Source organism: Helianthus annuus, chromosome 10 (assembly GCF_002127325.2).
Source record: "Helianthus annuus cultivar XRQ/B chromosome 10, HanXRQr2.0-SUNRISE, whole genome shotgun sequence".
Classification (NCBI taxonomy): domain Eukaryota; kingdom Viridiplantae; phylum Streptophyta; class Magnoliopsida; order Asterales; family Asteraceae; genus Helianthus; species Helianthus annuus.
In genome coordinates this window covers 7,133,405-7,155,332 of record NC_035442.2, presented here as the reverse complement: position 1 = coordinate 7,155,332, position 21,928 = coordinate 7,133,405, and the positions used below count along the sequence as shown (strand labels likewise).

The 21,928-nt window shown below is 38.9% G+C and overlaps 1 protein-coding gene across 1 annotated transcript in view; it reads right to left on the bottom strand.

Moving 5' to 3' along the window:
- Positions 1 to 17,160, bottom strand: part of LOC110880491 (caffeic acid 3-O-methyltransferase) — a 31,703-nt gene extending 14,543 nt beyond the window's left edge. Inside the window, exons 1-3 of the mRNA XM_022129014.1 lie at positions 16,766 to 17,160; positions 16,357 to 16,428; positions 16,087 to 16,325 (exon numbers count right to left, since the gene is read on the bottom strand). Coding sequence (XP_021984706.1) covers positions 16,087 to 16,325; positions 16,357 to 16,428; positions 16,766 to 17,160 — 706 coding nt within the window. The remainder of the gene's footprint in view (positions 1 to 16,086; positions 16,326 to 16,356; positions 16,429 to 16,765) is intronic.
- Between the last annotated feature and the right edge of the window lie 4,768 nt (positions 17,161 to 21,928).

Sequence of the window (21,928 nt, the reverse complement as noted above, 5' to 3'; positions counted from 1 at the left end):
CCATGCTTCATTTATTGCTCAAATGATCGTTCACAACTTCAAACAACAAGTCTGTCCAAAGTTTCTGCATCTGGGACTTGTACGCGGCCCACATTAGGATCAAGCAACTCACACGCGGGCCGCATGGATCCTAATGTCAGAAAACGTATCTACACCTGGCTCGCTGCCCGTATTAAATCATGTCTAACCTTAACGCGGTCCGCATTAGACTTGATTTTCAAGATTTTTAAATCTTTTGTAATCATTAACCAAATCTTTTGTAATCATTAACCTGACCTTTCGGTTTCGAAGGGGTAACTTTGCGATTTGGCCCTCAGTTAATTATAGTTAAGGGCCTCGTGCCTTTTACTCGCACTGATAAGTCCCCGGTTAGTTTAATTGCTATTCGAAAAGCCTTAACTTTTATTGTTGACGCTTTTAACCCCTCTCATACGAATTTGATCATAACTTTCTCGTTTTAAAACGGAACTTCGCGAAATTTATATCGTATATTATAGTGAGCGTAATTTACTGTTACAAAGCCTTGGGTTCGTCAAAGGGTCACTCAGAGGTATAAATTAAACATGCTGACACAATTAACCCCTGCAGCTTGTAATCCCTCACCTTCTTCCGCGTTTCGCTCCGTACGATCCATGATTTATTCGTTTGAAGGTACGAGCATCATTTAGGGTTACTATACAGTACATTTACCCTTTGTTGACATTTATAACCCTCGAATTTACATATTTCAAGGTTTGTCAACTTTAGTCCTTTATTTAATATTTAATGCCACGTGTAAACTCATGACACGTGTTAACACATTATTGGACTCAAAATTTCGAGGTGTTACACATGAGAAGATATATTGAAGAAGGATTTAGTAAGATGGGATAGTTGATGGTATGATTTGGGTTGAATTATGCATTAGGAGTTGCACTCTATGCTTGAATGATGAGGTGCGTATCATGTGTTGGACTAGTGACTAAATGGTGATTTTGGATATGGATACGCACTAAATGGTTAGTTTGTGTACTTACTAGTAAAGAATAATGTCGAGATTATGTCAAATTTCTAGCTTTGAATATGGTTATCAACTATAGAATCATGAATATGTTAGTATGTGTTGAATTGATGATACGTGTGCATATATGTAATTTGTTGATCATGTACTTATGTATGTGTGTGTGTCCTACACCATGATTATGAAATGTAAATGGTATCATTGGTATGGTCGACTAGGTTTAGATGAGTATATTATCATATGATGAAAGTATGTACGTAAGATGGTTGACTTTCTGAAAGTCAACAATGTATGAATAGCACGACTAGGTCTTTGGATGCACTTACAAGGGTAGAGAGATCACGGGATACAAGTTAGATTATTTAATGTGCTATACATGATGGTGAATGAAATTAGCATGGATTAGAATAGGTAAAATTGCTAATGCGAGTCTTATGCATGCTAATAGTTACTTAACGAAAGTCAAGCAACCGTTTGGGTTGTAATTGAATGCTAGTGTTGATGAATATATGTAATAACAATGTTTTGAATATGATGGCATGAATGGGTAGGAGCTTTCACTAGCATGGACCAAAGAATGGAAGACTAACGGGTCAAGCGGAGGCGAGGAAGCAATCATGAACACTAACGCTTAAGGTAAGTGACTCCGACTCACTTCTTAGTATACATAAGAACCTTCTTGTTTATAAATGAGGGGAAGTCATGTATGGTATGAAATGATTGAAGGTATTAAGATAAGTATTGATCTAGATAGTCGAAGGTAGTTTGTGGGACCAAACGGGTCGAATAAATAAGAATAAGTGAGGTAACGGTAATAAAATTGGTAATGATTAAGGACCCGGGGTAAGGATTCTAAGTCTAATATGTAAGGAATTGTTTTATGGATGTTTAGGAACAAGTTTCAAGTGAATCGGATGCAAAACGAGCAAGTTATGCGAATTTTAGTTTTAAAATGGGGGGCTGATTCTGGGCATCAATGTAGCTTACGGTGCCCACCGTAAGCTACGGTGGGAGCTGGGACCTTATTTCTGTCGTAAGGCAGTTAAAAGTTGCCGTAAGGGTTTTGGGGGCCACCGTAAGCTACGGTAGCCACCGTAGCTTACGGTGGGGGTCTGATGCAAATGTAAAGTTTATGAAATTCTTTGTTTTTCCTTCGATTTCGGACCCCGTGAACCCATTCCAAGCCTCGTTAAGTTTATATAATGTTCCTCAACCCTTCCAAATGGCTTGGTGAGTAACGGGTGAGAACGGAACTCATTCTTAAGATCCGAAACATACCCGAAAGACATTCAAAAAGCGTTTAGGATGTGTGAGTAAGATCGGGATGTGGGAGCGAGTATGCGGGGTAATGAACTAAGTATGTGGGTATGCATGTATAGACTTAACTTCATTCCAATACGCTTAAACTACTAAGTAATCATGAATAGGAGTGAGAATGCATATAAGTTGTCCGTGCATGTTTAATTACGCGAAGGGTTGTTGTTTTGGTCAAAAATTACACAAGGATAATGCAACCAAACTCTCTGTTAACGGGGAATGATGCTTGTAATGATGGATAAAGAAAAGGATCACTTAAATGTAAATTGCACAAGTGACACAAAGATTTATACGAGGAAAAAGCCCTTGATCAATGAATGATCTCCGGCATAAAAAACCTCGGGTGATGGAAACTACCGATCACCAAACTCCAATATAATAAACAATGTTTACAACTTCGGATGGTAACGAGCTAGGTACAATGATCACTATGGTGTAGTATGCTAGAGTGTGTAAGAAATGTGTTGTGTTCCCCGAATGCTTGAGAGTGCCCTTTATATAAGTGTGTGTGGTTGAATTTAGGTAAGTCACCTAACTACTAGCTCGTTACCCCTTTAGAAACAGAAGTGAATTTAGCCTAACTAATTGCCCGTAATTTGTGCTAAGTTTCCATATTCTTCACAACGTCTATTTCTGGTTATGCATGTGCGAAATTAGCGTGAAAGATTCCTTAATAACGCTGCCAAGACCAGGTCCAACTCGTAATTACTGCAAAACAACATTAAATTCAAAGAGAACAATCGTTAGTATGAGGATCCTTAGGATGATCCATTATCCTGATCCTGAAGTTCTTCTGAGGATCACTATCTGCCACAGAAACAAGGATCATTATTAGGATATTAGGTAAGGATCACAGGTCATTAAAAATCCTGCCCTAACAATTGCCCCTAAAATATAAGGAGTAATTATATAATATTAACGAGTTATATTTTGCTGATCTTATCTGTAACTAACTCAACGGATATATAGCCGTTGTGAACGAACTATCCGTCGCAATCCTGACGTCACGGAGGTGACAGCCCTGCACAAATCATGATTATAAATAGAGATAGGGATAGGATCGTTTGCATTTAAAATCAAGAACTTCTCCCTTTATATCCGCAACCAGAGGATTGAACAGGTATTCCCCTTCATCTTCTCTCTTGCTTGCTCTGTCTTTCTTTTCGTATCTATTTCGTTCAAAAAATGTTGCTCCGGAATTCTCCTGCCAAGGATCAGCAGAAAGAAACCCCCTTCAAGAGCCAAGGGATCATCACATACTCTGCTAAAGAACGCTGTATCTTCGCTGATCCTCAGATTGACAGGATTCGGTGCTGTTTTCCTGCAAATACTGTGTTCAAAGCCTATGATCCTTCTGCCCTAAGCGATCACACCTCCGATTCATGGGTACCCTTTCCTGTGACCCCGTTTGCCATAGGTTACACGTATCCCTTTCCAGCCTTCACCCAGGCCTTCTTTTCTTTGACCGGCATATCTTATATCCAGGCTATGCCGATGATCTGGAGGGTTTTGTATACCCTTGAGAGGATCATCGAGCAAGAGGGGATAAACTTAGGTATGGCCGAGTTAGGTGAGCTGTACGATCTGACCACCTTTGGTTCCCATCGTTATCTGTTCAAACGTAGACCTGGGGAGGAGCATCCGATCTTCAAGGCTACCAAGAATGACACTAACTGGAAGCGGCGGTTCTTTTTTGTAAGGAGAGATACCATCCCTGATGGGAAGGATTTGCCCAAGAAGTGGGCTACCCATGGTAGGATAGAGGATCCTGGGAAGGATCACCATAGAACTTATCCTTTAGTATAAGGATCACTGATGTTCTGTTGTTTTCTTGTTGTGCAGCTATCTCCGTTTCACATCTTAAGTTGACTCCTGCTGCAAAGGAGAGACTCTTGGCCTTTAAGAAGCTTGATCCTGAAATAAGAACTTTCAAGATCACCACCCAGGATTCTCAGGAAGTGTCCTCTGCTTCTGTCACAATGTCAAGTAAGTATCCTTATTTAAGGAGTATTTATATAATGAGAGTCAAATAAAATTAAGATACTTATCTTGTTTTGGTTGTGCAGGCGCTGGAAAATCCACCAAATCTTCCTCGAAGTTCGGCATCACTGATCTTACTAACGTCAAATCCTCTAAGAAGAAGACTCCTGCTGCTAGCCCAACTGCTTCGGCCCTTAAAGCACCCCTCAGAGGAAAGGGAGGCAAGAAGAGAAAGACCACCGAGGCTGAGGATCTGCAAGGCCTTCCCTTGATCCGCCAACAGTTCCTGGAATATTTTAGTGAGGTAAGGATCACTGTCCCTGCTTACATATCCTGCTTGTTTAAGGATCATTTGGCTTCTGACATCATTCCTTTGTCTTCCTTGCAGAAATTTGCGGAGATAGAGACATATGTTGGCCATGTTGAGGATCAGGATCGCCAGATTGTTGATCTTCAACAGGTTGTCGTGCTGAAGGATCTCAAGATAGCCGATCTTCAGAAGGAGCTCAGGCCACCAAGAATGATGCTGCTAAGATACTGATCAACTTCGACTATGAGAAGCACGAGATCACCCAGGATGCCAAGGTCTCTGCCGCGATAACTATGTACAAGATCCAGCTGCAAATGGCCATGGAAGCTCAGGATCCTGCTTTTGATAAGAGCACCTGGGATGTCGAAGGCTGGAAGGCTAGGCTGGCTGAATTGGAGGATGATGAAGAGGCTGAGGAGATTCCGATGCTTGAGGGTGGAGGCACTGGCAAGGACCAAGGTGGTGAGGCAAGCGGAGCTGGTGGTGATGGTGCAGCGAAGGATTGAGCTGCAGGATTGGGCGATGATGGAAATTTCGAGACTTAGCCGGAGCCCAATTTTTTTGTTTGGTGGTTGTTTGTTTGAATAGTTTGATGGTTTGTACTTAAAACAATAGTTTTTAGGGTAAGGATCTATGATCCTTTGAACAATAGGTAGGATAATAGGTGGTGGAGGGATCCTCTGTTTGGGGGATGAAGCCACTTGTTATCCTGCCGACCTTTATTTCCTGCACTGCTATGACCGCATGAACAATGGATACCCTTTGCCAACCCATGTGGACGGGCCACGTTTTGCTGGTAGAAACGTGGGTTGGCAATTTTGACAACTTTAAAGGGTTAAATATTTTGTGAATGAATAAAACTTTAACTTTTGACTTATCTTGTGATGTTATCCTTGTATATCCTTTAAATTTTCAATTGTTTTGATTTATACTTGTCTGAGTAAGAAAAGTTAAGCAAATTATGTTTAAGAAATTTAGGATATGATCTAGGATCAAATATCCTATAGTCGAAAACTTCCAGAAAGTAGTTAATTCTAAGGATCATAGGTTCAGTTGTCAAAGTGTAGGGGTTATTCAAAATAATGAATGAAATCAAAACAGTTAAGGATCATACCTGAGAATCCAAGTTAGGATCCTAACCTTTAACACTATAATCAAGATAACCATAAGAAAAACCTTAGTGGATAATAAGGATTGAGGATCCTTAGTTGTTTGACTTCAAAAACCTGAAAATAGAATATAACTTGGGACTAAGCCAATATAAAAGACAAGTTAGTAACTGGGGACAAGCCCAACAATTCTGGGGACAAGCCCAAAGGATAACTGGGGACAAGCCCAAAGGATAACTAGGGACAAGCCTAAAGGATAACTGGGGACAAGCCCAAAGATCATAGGTGAACTGGAGTATGGCCCTTACTGGCGACTATCCAAACTTAGTGACATGATAATGCCAAAACCTTAGCTAACGTGAAAACGTTAGAAACCTTAGGAACGGATGTATGGTACGTCTACCATTATACGTAGGATCCTAGGTATAGCCAGTACAATGGAATTATCAGCCCCTAAAGCGAGTACTGGTCCCAAAGACTTGAACTATACCAGGATCATCGTGCGCTACAGGCGAAACTGGGGACAAGCCCAAGGATAACTGGGGACAAGCCCAAACAACTGGGGTTAAACCCAAGGATCTGGATTGCTTCTGAAGATTGTCGACGATATGCTAAGGATACCTGGACTATCAAAACTCGGAATCTTATGAGAGAAGGATTAAGGATACATGATCCTTATCCTTAAATAAGAAAATAAGAAAATAAAATAGTTCAAGATTAGGATATTACCGGAGTAAGGATCATTGACACCTCAAGGATCCTTCAAGGATACCTCTAATGTAAGGATCATATGTGTCAGGAGGATCCTACTTCACATGAAATATTTCTTCAAGTAGACAGCATTCCAGGCTCTTGGTAACATATTACCTTCCATAATTAGCAATCTATATGCCCCCTTTCCTGCTTCGGCTTCAATCAAATAAGGGCCTTCCCATTTTGGTGCCAATTTCCCATCAGCAGGATTGGTGGTATTCTGGAATGCTTTTCTCAATACCATATCCCCAACTTGGAATTTCCTTATCCTGACATTTTTGTTGTAAGCACCAACCATTTTTTGTTGGTAGCTAGACATCCTTATCCTAGCCAAATCCCTGATTTCCTCAATAGTATCCAAATCTTGAGCCAGGTTCTCATCGTTTTCCTCAGGATCACGGGTACTTGTTCTAGCAGTTGGAACCACCATTTCTGTTGGGATCACTGATTCTGCCCCAAATACCAAAGAGAAAGGTGTTTGACCAGTAGCATTCTTGGGGGTCGTCCTATCAGCCCAAAGCACATAAGGTAATTCTTCTGCCTATTTCCCTTTCTTGGATCCAAGTTTCTTCTTCAAATTGTTGATGATGATCTTGTTGGATGATTCTGCTTGACCATTAGCTTGTGGGTGGACTGGTGTTGATGTTATCATCTTAATCCCCCAGCTGTCACAAAAGTTAGTAGTTCTGCTCCCAATAAATTGGGAACCATTATCACATATAATTTCAGAAGGAATGCCAAATCTAGTTATAATATTTCTTTTAATAAAGGATATAACTTCCTTTTCTCTGACTTGGGCAAAGGCTTCAGCTTCTATCCACTTGGAGAAGTAATCAGTCATAGCCAACATGAACACTTTTCCACCAGGTGCCTTAGGGAGCTTGCCAACTATATCCATCCCCCATCTCATAAATGGCCAAGAGGAGGGTATAGGATGTAGAAATTCAGCCGGCTGGTGAAGGATATTGCTGTGTTTTTGACAAGGATCACACTTCTTAGCATACTCCACAGCATCCCTTTTCATAGTCGGCCAGTAGTATCCTGTCCTTAGGATCCTTGAGAACAATGCCCTGCCCCCAGTGTGGTTTCCACAATCTCCTTCGTGGAAGTCTTTTAAAACTTCTTGAACTTCAGGATCCTCGATACATCTTAAATATGGTCCTGCAAGAGATCGCTTATACAGCATATTATTTAAGATTGTGAATTGAGATACCTTAATTCTGAAAGCCCTAGGGTTTTCTCCCAAAGGAATCTCTCCGTGTTGTAAGTATCTCATGATTGGTGAGATCCATGATCCTGAACAAGATTGAGTATCCTCACTAGGGATCATTGCAGAATCCTCTTCTATTTCCATGGCCACCTGATTTTCAATAGCAGGAGCCAGGATATGGATGATGGGGATACTTATATCCTCTGGGATTTTCAAAAATGATCCTAGATTAGCCAATGCATCAACTTCTGTATTTTCTTCCCTTGGTACCTGTGTCAAACTAAAGAAAACAAAGGAGAGTGCCAATTCTTTGACTATCTCTAAATATTTGGTTAGTTTTTCACCTTTAACAGCATAGGATCCATTAAAGTGATTAGTGATTAACAATGAATCCACGTATACCTCAAGATACCTGATCCCCATATGCTTAGCAATTTGCAAACCAGCAATCAAGGCTTCATATTCAGCCTCATTGTTAGTGGCTTGGAACTCACAAGCTATGGAGTGGGGTATTATGTCCCCCTGTGGCGATTTTAGTAGTATACCAAGCCCCGTGCCTTTAACATTTGAGGATCCATCAGTATGTAGTATCCAAGGATCCTTGGTCTCATCCAGCTGCTCGACTTCCAATTCGGCTTCCTTTTGTAAATCACTACTGAAATCAGCCACAAAGTCTGCTAATGCTTGAGATTTGATGGCTGTTCTAGGCTCATATCTTATATCATGGGCACTAAGCTTTACTGCCCATTTAGCCATCCTTCCAGACATCTCTGGTTTCCTGAGGACATTCTTAATTGGGAAATTAGTTCTAACAACAATAACATGGGTTTCAAAATAATGTCTTAGTTTAGTAGATGCCATAATTAGTGCAAGAATAAGTTTTTCAAGGTGTGAATACCTGGATTCAGCATCGAGTAAACTCTTACTTACATAATAGACATGATATTGTGTACCTTCATGATCCTTAACAAGGACTGCACTTACTGCTTTCGAGGATACCGCAAGATATAAGGATAACACGTCTCCTTTTTCTGGTTTCATCAACGCTGGAGCTGAGGATAGGTATTCTTTGAGGGCTTGTAAAGCACTCTCATGCTTCTCAGTCCACTCAAATTTCTTGTTCTTTCTTAGGATATCATAGAAATCTTTACACTTCTCTGAGGATTTGGATATAAATCTGTTTAAAGCTGCTATCCTGCCTGTTAGCCTTTGCACATCCTTAGCGTTGGCAGGAGATTTAATATTTACTAACGCTTTGATTTGTTCCGGGCTTGCTTCAATGCCCCTTTTGGTTACCATATATCCTAAGAATTTACCTGCTTTAACACCAAAGTGACATTTTGAAGGATTAAGCTTCATGTTATATTTGTCAAGGATATCAAATGCTTCCTCCAAGTCTCTTAGGTGATCCTCAGCTTTTATGGATTTCACCACCATATCATCTATGTATACTTCCATAGTCTGTCCAATCTGATCTTTGAACATCATATTCACCAGTCCTTGATATGTTGCACCTGCATTCCTTAATCCAAACGGCATAGCAATATAACAATATAAACCGGTTGGGGTCATAAAAGCCGTATCCTCCTGGTCAGATGGTTCCATCTGAATTTGTTGGAATCCAGATGAAGCATCCATAAAGGTTAACAGTTCAAGACCCGCCGTTGCATCCACCATGGAGTCAATGTGGGGTAATGGGAAAGGATCCTTGGGACATGCCTTATTTAAATCAGTGAAATCGACACATACCCTCCACTTTCCATTTTTCTTTTGAACAACAACCACATTGGCCAGCCATCTTGGATATTTTACTTCTCTAATCATACCTGCTCGTAGCAATCTCTCTACCTCTTCCTGGATAATGGCATTTCTTTCTGGTGCAAACTTCCTCCTTTTTTGATGGATTGGTTTGAATGACCTGTCAATGCCAAGTTTATGAGTGATAATATCCTTAGATATACCTGTCATATCCTCATGTTTCCATGCAAAGGTAGATTTTCTTCTTTTGAGGAAGGATACGAGGTCTTCTTTCATCTTGCCAAGGATCCCTGATCCGATACAGATTTTGGATTCAGGATCATCAGGATCCATGAGGATTTCGTCCACATCCTGTTCTCTTGCCTCCAAGACATCCCTTGGAGGATACTTTAATTGCAATTGCTCCCTTGATTTCGAGGCTGGTTTCATTGATGAGGTGTAACAATCCTTAGCCTCCTGCTGATCACTATCGATCTTGATTATTCCCCAAGGGCTAGGGAGCTTCACACATTGATGGTAGGTGGATGGGACTGCCTTCATATCGTGTATCCAGGGCCTGCCAAGGATAACATTACAACAAGATAAACAGTCAATAACACAAAATTTTTGATAATTATGTAATCCTTCCACATAAATTGGGAGTTTGATGTCCCCCAGGGTTCTCTTAGTTTCTCCACTAAATCCTACAAGCACAGAGGATCTTGGTGTGATATCTGATTCAGGGATACCCATTTTCTTCAGAACATCAAGCTGGATAATGTTTACTGAGCTTCCTCCGTCAATAAGGATCCTGCCGACAAAATGGTTAGAAATAAAGAGAGTAATAACTAAACTATCATGATGAGGATCCTGGATGTCTACGCGATCATCCTCATCAAAGGTTATCACTTTTCCTTCCGAGACACTTGATGTCCGAATAGGTCTTTCTCCATTATCCATTTTAGCTTCCTTTGCATGCCTTTTAGCTGCTGAAAAGGATGTACCACAGATGTCTGATCCTCCAGAAATAAAGTTTATCACTTGTGCATCTGCCGGAGGAGCTGGAGCTTTTTCAGGGATTCTTTCAGGATCCTGAGTCCTTGGCTTTTTTCTTCCCAACAACTCTTTTAAATGTCCCTTGCTCAGCAGATATCCAATGTCCTTTCTCAATGCGATGCATTCCTCTGTTAAATGCCCAAAATCCTCATGGTATGCACACCACTTTGATTTGTCTTTAGTTGCAGCTGGTTTGTCATTTTTTCTGGGCCATCTGGCTTTTTCTCCTAGATTCTGCATCGCAAGGATTAGTTCATGGTTATCAACGGAAAAACAGTATTCAGAAATCGGAGGATAATCCTCATCATCCTCTTCTTGGTCAACAGCATGCACGTTCTGGTTGTCGGTTCTGTTATAGGATTTGAATTTGTTGTTCTTGAAAGAGGATCCTTGCTTTTCTTGTTTTGAGGATCCTGCTTGTCTCTCCTGGATCCTCTTGTCATCCTCTAGCCGGATGAACCTGAGTGCCCGAGTCCTTACTTCATCTAGGTTCCTGCATGGTGTCATAACAAGATCATCATAGAATAATGAATCCCTAAGCAATCCCATCTTGAAGGCCTCAACAGCCATGGCTATATCCAAGTTGGGAATGTCCAAGGATTCTTTACTAAATTTGGTTATATAATCCCTTAATGATTCATTATGACCCTGAGTTATCCTATATAAATCACTAGTCAATCGTTCAAATTTTCTGCTACAAGAAAATTGGTTATTGAATAAGTTAACTAAATTAGCAAATGAAGTAATAGAGTAAGGGGGAAGACTTAGCAGCCATTTGAGAGCTGATCCAGTAAGAGTGGATCCAAATCCCTTGCATAGGCATGCTTCCTTTAACCTTTCTGGAATTAGATTGATCTCCATCCTCTCCCTGTATTGTGCTATGTGTTCCTCAGGATCTGTTGAACCATCATACAGCTTCATAGTTGGAATATGGAATCTTTTGGGTATCTCAGCATCACAAATTGGTGGTGCAAAACGAGATACCTTATGGCTTCCATCTGCAATTTCCGGGATAGGTTTGACCACCCCTGGAACACTTGATATCATATCCTTCAGTTTTTGCAGTTCTTTGGCCATAGTATGGTTGATACCTGCATCCTGCGTGAATCCATGGTTAGCGGTAAGAGAATTATTAAAAGTGTTACCTCCCATTGGGTTCAAGTTAGGAATGCTGGATGTGAATCCATATTGCTGGGACTCTGGGATGATGGAGGGACCAGTGGAAGCAATGGTCTGCATTGGAATAAAATCTCCTTGATGGACATCTGAACTTCTTGTTTGCAAACTCTTCAGGGATCCTGGCATCTGGAGGGATCCTTGAACATGGGATGATCCTGGAACATAGGAGGATCCTTGAACCTGGATGATCCTGGAACAAAGGAGGATCCTTGAACCTGGGATGATCCTGGAACAAAGGAGGATCCTTGAACCTGATGTGCTCCTGAGTAGGCTCCTGAATTCACAAAGGATCCCATATACTGAGGATAGGATCCTGCTGGCTGGAAATATGAACCTGATGCCTGAGTCACTACTGCTGAGCCGAAGTGCACTCCTCTTGGTCCACCCATATGTTGAATGTCTGGGACCTCTGATGGCTGAGAAGTAATCATCGGAGTATCAAAATTCAAGGATTTGGGCACCAGTGGGGAATGATCCTCTGCCGTTTTCTTTTGTCTCTTGAGATCTCCGATTTCTTTGAGGATCCTGTCATTAGTTTCATCCTGCCGCTGAATACGATCCCTCATCTGCAAAATCAAAGTAAACATATCACTAGTACTGGGAGCAGAAGAAGTTGGAGCAGAAGAAGATGGAGGTTTAGAGAAAATGGAAGTTGGTCTCTTCTCAGCATTTTTCTGAGATCCAGCAGGTGGTGGAGGCAAAGGTGGAATGCCCTGAGATGAATTGACTGTAGACATTGCTGTAGAGGTATTCTTCAACGATGAAGCCATGTATGCAATGATCCGGAATGATCACCAACGGGAAACTTTGTTATGAATGAAGCATCAATTGCCCCACGGTGGGCGCCAAACTGTTTTGGTCAAAAATTACACAAGGATAATGCAACCAAACTCTCTGTTAACGGGGAATGATGCTTGTAATGATGGATAAAGAAAAGGATCACTTAAAGGTAAATTGCACAAGTGACACAAAGATTTATACGAGGAAAAAGCCCTTGATCAATGAATGATCTCCGGCATAAAAAACCTCGGGTGATGGAAACTACCGATCACCAAACTCCAATATAATAAACAATGTTTACAACTTCGGATGGTAACGAGCTAGGTACAAGGATCACTATGGTGTAGTATGCTAGAGTGTGTAAGAAATGTGTTGTGTTCCCCGAATGCTTGAGAGTGCCTTTTATATAAGTGTGTGTGGTTGAATTTAGGTAAGTCACCTAACTACTAGCTCGTTACCCCTTTAGAAACAGAAGTGAATTTAGCCTAACTAATTGCCCGTAATTTGTGCTAAGTTTCCATATTCTCCACAACGTCTATTTCTGGTTATGCATGTGCGAAATTAGCGTGAAAGATTCCTTAATAACGCTGCCAAGACCAGGTCCAACTCGTAATTACTGCAAAACAACATTAAATTCAAAGAGAACAATCGTTAGTATGAGGATCCTTAGGATGATCCATTATCCTGATCCTGAAGTTCTTCTGAGGATCACTATCTGCCACAGAAACAAGGATCATTATTAGGATATTAGGTAAGGATCACAGGTCATTAAAAATCCTGCCCTAACAGTTGTAATGAAGATACGACTGTAACTCGTGGGGAATTAGGTAAGTGGTATGTACGAGATTGTATGTATGTATGAACGTATTTATGTATTATGTATGTATATGTACGTGTGAGTGAGGGTATGCACGTGTGTAGTTATGAATCGTTTTGTGTATGCGTGTAAGTATGTGGTTATGTATGCAGGTAGGTATATATGTAGGTATCGGTGTATGTATATACGCAAGTAGCTATGTATGAGCGTAAGCATTATGTATTAAAGTATGAAGGTACATACGCGTGTAGGTAGAAACGTATATATGTGGGTGCAAGTATGTATGTGTAACTGCATGCCAGTAGGTAAGTACGTATGCTCGTATGTTTTCAATACGATTGAGTATTGATGCTAATAACAGTGTACCTTGAGAATGAGGAATAATGCAGGTACAATGTTGAAGTCTCACCAGGGAGTGGATACTCAGACGGAAATGCCTAAATGCAAAGGAATAACGGAATGGAATGTAAAAGTGTATGAATCTCGTTACGTTCATAATGTGTACTAACGTTTGAATATGTATGGTAAGTGTAGGCTGTACAAGTCACGGAGGATCATCGAGGAGTGGAGATCGAAGACCGAGTCACAAGTTAGATTGTACGGGAATGTTTCAATAACTAATTTAGTAAACATAGTTTATGTTTCTATTTCGTAAATGAGTTCGATTGATGTATTCATTATAAATGTGTCACCTTAAAATGAACTTCAAGTAAGTTAAGACGTTCATAATGAAAGAAATTTTATGGTACGTATTTCCGCTGCGTCTTTTAGGTTAAAACATGTTAGGGCGTTACATTGTGAAACCATAATCACGCATGTTGAAAACCATAACATGCTTCATTACATAATTATACATGCTTCATTAAATAAGTATAACATGCGTGATTATGGTTTTTCAACATGCGTGATTAGGGTTTTGGGTTTACAACGTGCGTAATTTCACAGCGTACGCTCGTACGTTAAGCAATATTGTATTTTATATTTTCACTATATATATATATATACTATATAATAAAAGAAACCAATAAAAGGACACATGTCATTCATTGAAGCCATCTATTTTTATAGATAATTTACATTCCATAAATTTGGAACAATTTTGTGCATAAGGAGTTGTAATTTATGTTTTGGGTGGTTTTCAAAAAAAATGTTGATTTTTTAACTTTAACCCAAAAACGTTTTATCTTTTGCAATTTTAACCCATATAAATTGGTTTTTTTTTTTCACTTTTAACTCAAAAGTTTCATTATTTTCAATTTAACCTCACAATATTTTTACCTTCAACTTTGGTCTCTATACTTTTTATCTTTCGCAACTTTTCGTTTTACGTTTCGTTCTAAATTTTGCGAGTTAAGACGGCGCGACGTGCGTGTGTCGTTTAACATTTTTTTGTTTCGTTCAAAATTATGCGAGTTAACACGACGCAACATGCAGGTGTGGTTCAATGTTTTACATTTATTTTTTTTCCGTTTGACAAGTTCGTTGCAACGCGTAGGTCCTAAATCGACTCAGTGTTGGTAGTCGCTAACGGTGGTATGACATTAGTGCTATTTGGCATAGTTCTACGCCCCCGCCGCAACGTGGGGGAGCTTAAATCTAGTTAATATCAATTATAAAATAAAATTTAATATAAATTTAAATAATTTGTATAGGAGATAATATAATATTTTATATATAATATTTATAACTTTGTTATAGTTTCCTTCTTACCCCAAAACTTTATCAAATTTTATCTTTACCCTTTCTTAGTCCTTAAGTTTAGAAAATGCAATTTTTAACCACTTAACTTTTTATAAACTTTGTAAATGCCACTTTGACCCCCTCAAGAGTTTTTGCCTTGACGATATAAATTCGAGTTATTTGGGTCACATATAATACGTTATGACTGTACGATATAAATTTGATTTACGTTATGTTTTGATCCAATCGCAATGCAACTATAGGATATATTGAGTTCAATCAGATACGTCAAAACGTGCGTTTACATATGGTTAACACATCACGTAACGCTTGGACTAATCCCTTCAATATAAATTAATATAATGTAAATGATTTATTTATTTTATTAAACTAAAGTAATTAAGAATAGAACTTATTTCAAAAATGTTGATAAGGGGTAAACGAAAGTACTAATCGATGTTTATTGGTTCTATACTTTTATTTCCGTGTTCAATTCTCAACTCAAATACGGTAATCACTATGTTTATGTGACATTTATAAGAACCATCACCGCAATCACCCCATCCATCGTATATCGAGTATATCCGTTAGTTTTTTTTAAGATATTACTACACAAAATTACATTTATGCAACTCGTGTAAAACAGGAGGTTTTTAAAAAATATGACTTTTTTATTATGTAGTATATAAAATTAGATTTATTCAATCCATATAATACATAGGGTTTATAAAGATATAACTTTTTATTGTTTGGTATATAAAATTACATGTGCTCAACCCGTATAACAAATGAGATTCTTAAAAATGCAACTTTTTTATTATTTAATATATAAAATTAAATTTACTCAACCCGTACAATACAGGGGGATCTCAAAGATATAATTTTTTTTTTATTATTTAATGTATAGAATTACATTTATTTAACCCGTGTAATACACGGGGTTCTAACCTAGTATATATATATAGTGATGTAATGCATTATACTCATAAACCACCTTTATAGTTTTAAAAGTTATGATACAAAGTAACGAGTTTGTAAAATCGGTTCAAACCGTCGAACTGGTAAAACTTGTAGATCCAACCCACTTAATCCAGCCGGTTTGATTTGTCATTTCTCAAAACCGTAATTAGTGATCTATGAAATTGAATATATATATACCTGGGCAAGGAGGTGCATACTTAATGACATGGGGTAGGTCAAAATTGATCCCCTTAATGTTAGGGTACTTAGAAACAATAAGCCCAAGGTTAGCACCTAAACCCCCATCAACATCTGTCAATTCTTTGACTCCTTCAAATCCCTTGTACTTTTCAAGAATCATCTTCATTACAATTGTTGTGTTGTCATACATGCACTTGTTGAATATCTCATTATATCTATTGTCTTTTGTTGAATATCTCATTATATCTATTGTCTTTTGCATGATACTCAAATGCATTCATCCCATGTGCCTTGTCAAATGGGACCCCTCCCTCAAGAACAACATCTTTGAGATGATACCTGCCCCAAATAGATTGGGTCACTTTTAAAACTTTTCCATTGATAAAGGGTTAAATGAGTAAACTATTTATTAAAATAGCTCTAAAGAAATGTATAGAAGAATTCAAAAGTTACTAAGTATTATATCAGTATGAGATCTGAACCATTAAAAGCTAAAACAAGCAACCCCTAAATCATATGTAACGCCATTAACTATTTAAAAAACACATATGTGACATACTAGTATGTTACCCAATCTACACATCCATATTATGATATTACTAGAATCTCATGTCATCTTGTTTATGATTCAACATGTAAGGAAGCTAGATATAAGACGTAGATATAGATTACTAACCAACAATCAACGAGTACTTTATCGTTGATATGGAGAAGTGTTGAAGTATGAGATGTTCCATCTTGTTTTTGATCATAATAATTCGACACCGTTGTCATGCCATACAAGTTCTTAGAATCTCCATGTTCATCCTTTACCACGGTTGATGTAAGAATCGAGTGGCCAACAAGAAACCGAAGAATCCGTTCAATTAACACCGGGGTTTTGTGGGTTTGTCTAGAGAGGCTAGAAGCGAGATCAAAACAAGAGAAGCGGCCCCCAGGAGTCTTCGCCATGGTCTCAAAGATATCGAGTTCGATAGCGGTTTTAATGACCATAGGAAGAACTATGCCCCCATTTATTTGATTCACTTTGAGTAGCCCTTCCCCTTCTTTAGACATCTTGTAAGAGTCCATGATTGAATCAAATGATAAAACTTTGTTTGTTTAAGATGGTATTATATATACCGAAACAGGATCGGGAGAAAACGCTCAAAAGTGTGAGAACGTTTCTTGGCCCAACACGTGTCACGCCGCTTAGAAAAGGGCGGAGGGGCTTTTTTGTCTTTCATCTTCTGCTTTTCCAGTTCCGCTTTTTCCCAATATTATTTTAATTTTTAGTTTTTAAGATTTTTGGCGTTAACCAAATTCAATAATTAATGGCGTTTTAATGGTTTCATTGTATTAACATTTTGGCGTTTATGGCGTTTATTCAAATCGTATGCCATTAGAACCCAAGGTGTCAGGAAATCTATTTTAATGGCGTTTTTCAAGGCGTTTTAAACAAGATGGCCCATTGTTCTATTATTTTTTTAAACATTTTGGTGTTTGTGGTATCTTGGCGTTTTACTATTGTTAGATTATATTTCAACCACAGGAAAAAAAAAATACAAGCGAAGAAAATAAATTAAAAATCCTAATCGGATCTCTCTTCACAATCTTCACTGTCATCAGTCTCTCTCTTCTTTAATAGTACAAGAACTGCCCCAAATAAATATATGGCGTTTTATGTAAAACTTAACAAACCATCGGTTTGATTATTTTGCCTGCTCGTCTGTTGAACTGGCTTTTTTTTGTGGATGTTTGGGGACATAGATCTATGACGTGTGAGTAGGTTTTTCTCTTTTTCTTTATCTTGATCTTCATCTTTATAATCAACCCACTCTTCAGTGTCATTGATCTCTTCTCCTCATCCAAACCTTCTTCAAGAACAAAAAATACAAAATGCCATATGACTGGCATCAGTATCTTTTTCTTGAATTTTTGTCCATCTCATGCAGCAAAATCTTTCTGAGTTACTCCCCTCTGATAACAATTCATTCAGTGAAACTTCACGAAGAACAATTCTGAATATCCAAGAAAGCATATTAGCCATCTTTGATTTTTTTTATTTTTTGGCGTTTTACAGTGATTGGTATTTAGTAGTATTGGCGTTTGTTTTTTTGGTTTAATCAAATGGAAGTTGCTGAGACGTATCATTTTATAGGATGTCTTTTTGGCACCTAAGTTAGGCGGTGCATTATTATAATAAAGTATTCGTCTTTTCAGTTACTGTTTGTAATTATTATTTTTGATAAGCTTTATCTCTGAAGTCTGTAACACGTCCCATCTTTCAAGTTTGGCGTTTTAGATTCTAATATAATAAATTTTCCCTATCTTCAGTATTACTGATTTGTATTTACTATTTCTAGTTACATTTTCAAGTTTGCTTTTTATTTTTTTATTTTTTTTGGGTTTTTTTATAATACTTTTTCAAAGTAATTTTATTATAGTTTGGGAGTTTTGGGGGGCATTTAACGGGATGATATCGTTTAAACAAGCATTTTGGCTGTTTTGGCGTTTTTATTTTATAACAATCAACTGAAAATAAAAATAAAAAAAAGATTACATAAACAATTGATCTTCCAAATCTTCACTGTCATTGTTTTGGTCAAAAATCAAGCAATGATAATGCAACCAAACTCTTTGTTACGGGGAATGATGCTTGAATTATTGAACAATATAAAGGATCACTCTGAAATGCAATGAACGAATGACACAGAGATTTATACGAGGAAAAAGCCCTTGATCAATGAATGATCTCCGGCATAAAAAACCTCGGGTGATGGAAACTACCGATCACCAACTCAAATTAAACAAGAAATGTATTACAACTTCGGATGATAGCGAGCTAGTTACAAGGATCACTATAGTACAATGTGTATAAAAGTGTGTAATCGCCAAGTGAATGGTAACGAGCTGGTGAGAGCAGTTAGTAGTGTGTGTGTTTAGCCAAAATTAGCCAAGTGTTCTAAATTAGCTCGCTATCCCCTTTTAAAAATGGAAAATATCTAAGCTAACTAACTATCCGCATTTCATGCAAGTCTCCCACGAACTCCATAACGTCCATATTGGTCAAGCACGTGCGGAATAAATAAGGAATATGCTCCAGGAATTTCGTCAAGACCAGGTCCAAGCTCTTACTCCTGCAAAACAATATCATATTCAAAGTAGACAATCGTTAGAATAAGGATCCTTACTATGATCCATGATCCTGATCCTGCAACACTTCTGAGGATCACCAACTGAAGCTGAAGCAAGGATCACTAGACCCAACAGTACATGAGGATCACTGATCATAGGTGAATCCACCCCTAACAATTGCCCCCAAAATATAAGGAGTAATATTGTAAATAATGAGTTATCTTTTGTCGTCCTTATCTGCAACGAATCATCCATCAAACTAGCCGTTATAAGCGGACTAGCCGTTGAGATCCTGACGTCACTGAGGTGACTATCCTGCAAAATCATCATTATAAATGGCAGTTAGAGATAAGGGCTAGAGGGCATTTAAATTCAATCGTTTCTTCTTTAAATCCTCATTCGAAGACTCGAGCAGGTACTCTTCTCTCTCCCTTCTCTCTTCATCTTCTTGCTCTGTTTCTCTTTTTCCACCATTGTCAAAATGATGCCCCGATCCTCACCGGCTAAGGATCATAAGAAGGACAACCCCCTGAAAAGCCAAGGAATCATAAAGGATTCCGCAAAAGAACGCTGCTGCTTTTCCGACCCGCAGATTGACAGAATTCGTCATTGCTTCCCGGCGAATGCCGTTTTCAAACCGTTTGATCCCACCGTTTTAAGTGACTATGCTTCTGAAACTTGGATAGCCTTTCCAGTCACCCCATTCACCATAGGATACACCTATCCTTTTCCAGCTTTTACCCAATCCTTTTTCTCTCTTACCGGCATTTCTTTCATCCAGGCAATGCCCATGGTCTGGAGGGTTTTGATCACCCTTGAGAGGATCATTGAGCAACATGGTATCGATCTGGGAATGTCAGAGCTTTCTAAAATGTATGACCTTGTCAGCCATGGATCTCACCGGTATCTTCTCAAACACAAGCCGGGTGAAGAACATCCCATCTTTAAAGCTACCAAAAACGACACCAACTGGAAACGGCGATTCTTCTTCGTCAGAAGGGATTCCATCCCTGATGGAAAGGATCTGCCTAGGAAGTGGAGCACTCATGGTAGGATAGAGGATCCTTAGAAGGATCACCAGATAAGCGTGCTTCTAACCAGGATCACTAACATTTTTCCATTTCTTTTGTGCAGCTATTTATGTCTCACATCTGTTCAAAACACCTGCAACAAGAGAAAGGCTTCTTGCTTTCCGAAGACTTGACCCTGCGATAAGATCATTCAAAGCAAACACCCAGGATTCACAAGAGGTATCCTCAGGCTCAGTCACCATGTCAAGTAAGTATCCGTGTTTATGTGTGATTAAATGTTTAAATAAAAATGAGGATACTTATCTGTTTTAAATGTGTAGGTGCCGGAAAAACTTCAAAATCTGCCTCCAAATTCAGCGTCACCGATCTTGACACTGTACGATCCTCCAAGAAGAAGCCCACTGCAAGCCCCATTGTCTCGATCCCCAAGGCACCCACTAAAGGCGGGGGTGGCAAGAAAAGAAAATCCTCTGAGGCTGAGGATCTGCAAGGCTTGCCTCTGATCCGCCACCAGTTCCTTGAATACTTCAACGATGTAAGGATCATTGACTCGGCCTATATATCCTGCTTACTTGAGGATCACATGATCTTGAACTGTACTCTATCTTTTTTGAAGAAATTTACTAAGATCGAAGACTATGTTGGGAGTGTTGAAGAGCTGGACAAGAAGTATGCAGACCTTCAACAAGTTGCGGTGCTCAAGGATCACAAGATTACTGATCTCGAGAAAGCCCTCCAAGACGCCAAGACCCAGACGGCTAAAGTCCTGATCAACACTGACTATGAGAAGCACGAGCTCGTGGAGGGTGCCAAGGTCTCCGCTGCCATTGCTATGTACAAGACTAGGCTGAAGATGTGCCAAGAAGCCCAGGATCCTGACTTCGACAAAAGCAACTGGGATGTTAAGGACTGGAAGGCGAGGCTAGCTGAGCTGGAGGATGAAGAAGAAACTGAGGAGGTTTTAGCAATCGAAGCTGGAGGCAGTGGCAAGGATCATGGTGGAGAAGCTAGTGGAGCAGCTGAAGATGATGCAGTGAAGGTGTGAGCTGCAAGGATGGGCGATGATGAATATTTCTAGACGTGGTCGGAGCCCATTTATTAGGTTGGATAGTGGTTTTTTGGTTATGGTGTTTTAATTTCAAACAATGATGGTTGGTCTGTACTTTGAACAATAGTTTTTAGGGTTAAGGATCTATGATCCTTTGAACAATAGGTAGGATAATAGGTGGTGGAGGGATCCTCTGTTTGGGGGATGAAGCCACTTGTTATCCTGCCGCCTTTTATTTCCTGCACTGCTATGACCGCATGAACAATGGACACCCTTTGCCAACCCATGTGGTCGGGCCATATTTTGCTGGTAGAAATGTGGGTTGGCAATTTTGACAACCTTAAAGGGTTAAATATTTTGTGAATAAATAAAACTTTAACTTTTTGACTTATCCTGTGATGTTATTCTTGTATATCCTTTAAATTTTCAATTGTTTTGATATACACTTGTCTGAATAAGAAAAGTTAAACAAATTAGGTTTAAAATTTTAGGATATGATCCAGGATCAAATATCCTATAGTTGAAAACTTCCAAAAAGTAGTATATTTTAAGGATCATAAGTTCAGTTGTCAAAGTATAAGGGTTATTCAAATGAATAAAGGATAAATTCAAAATAGTTAAGGATCATACCTGAGAATCCAAG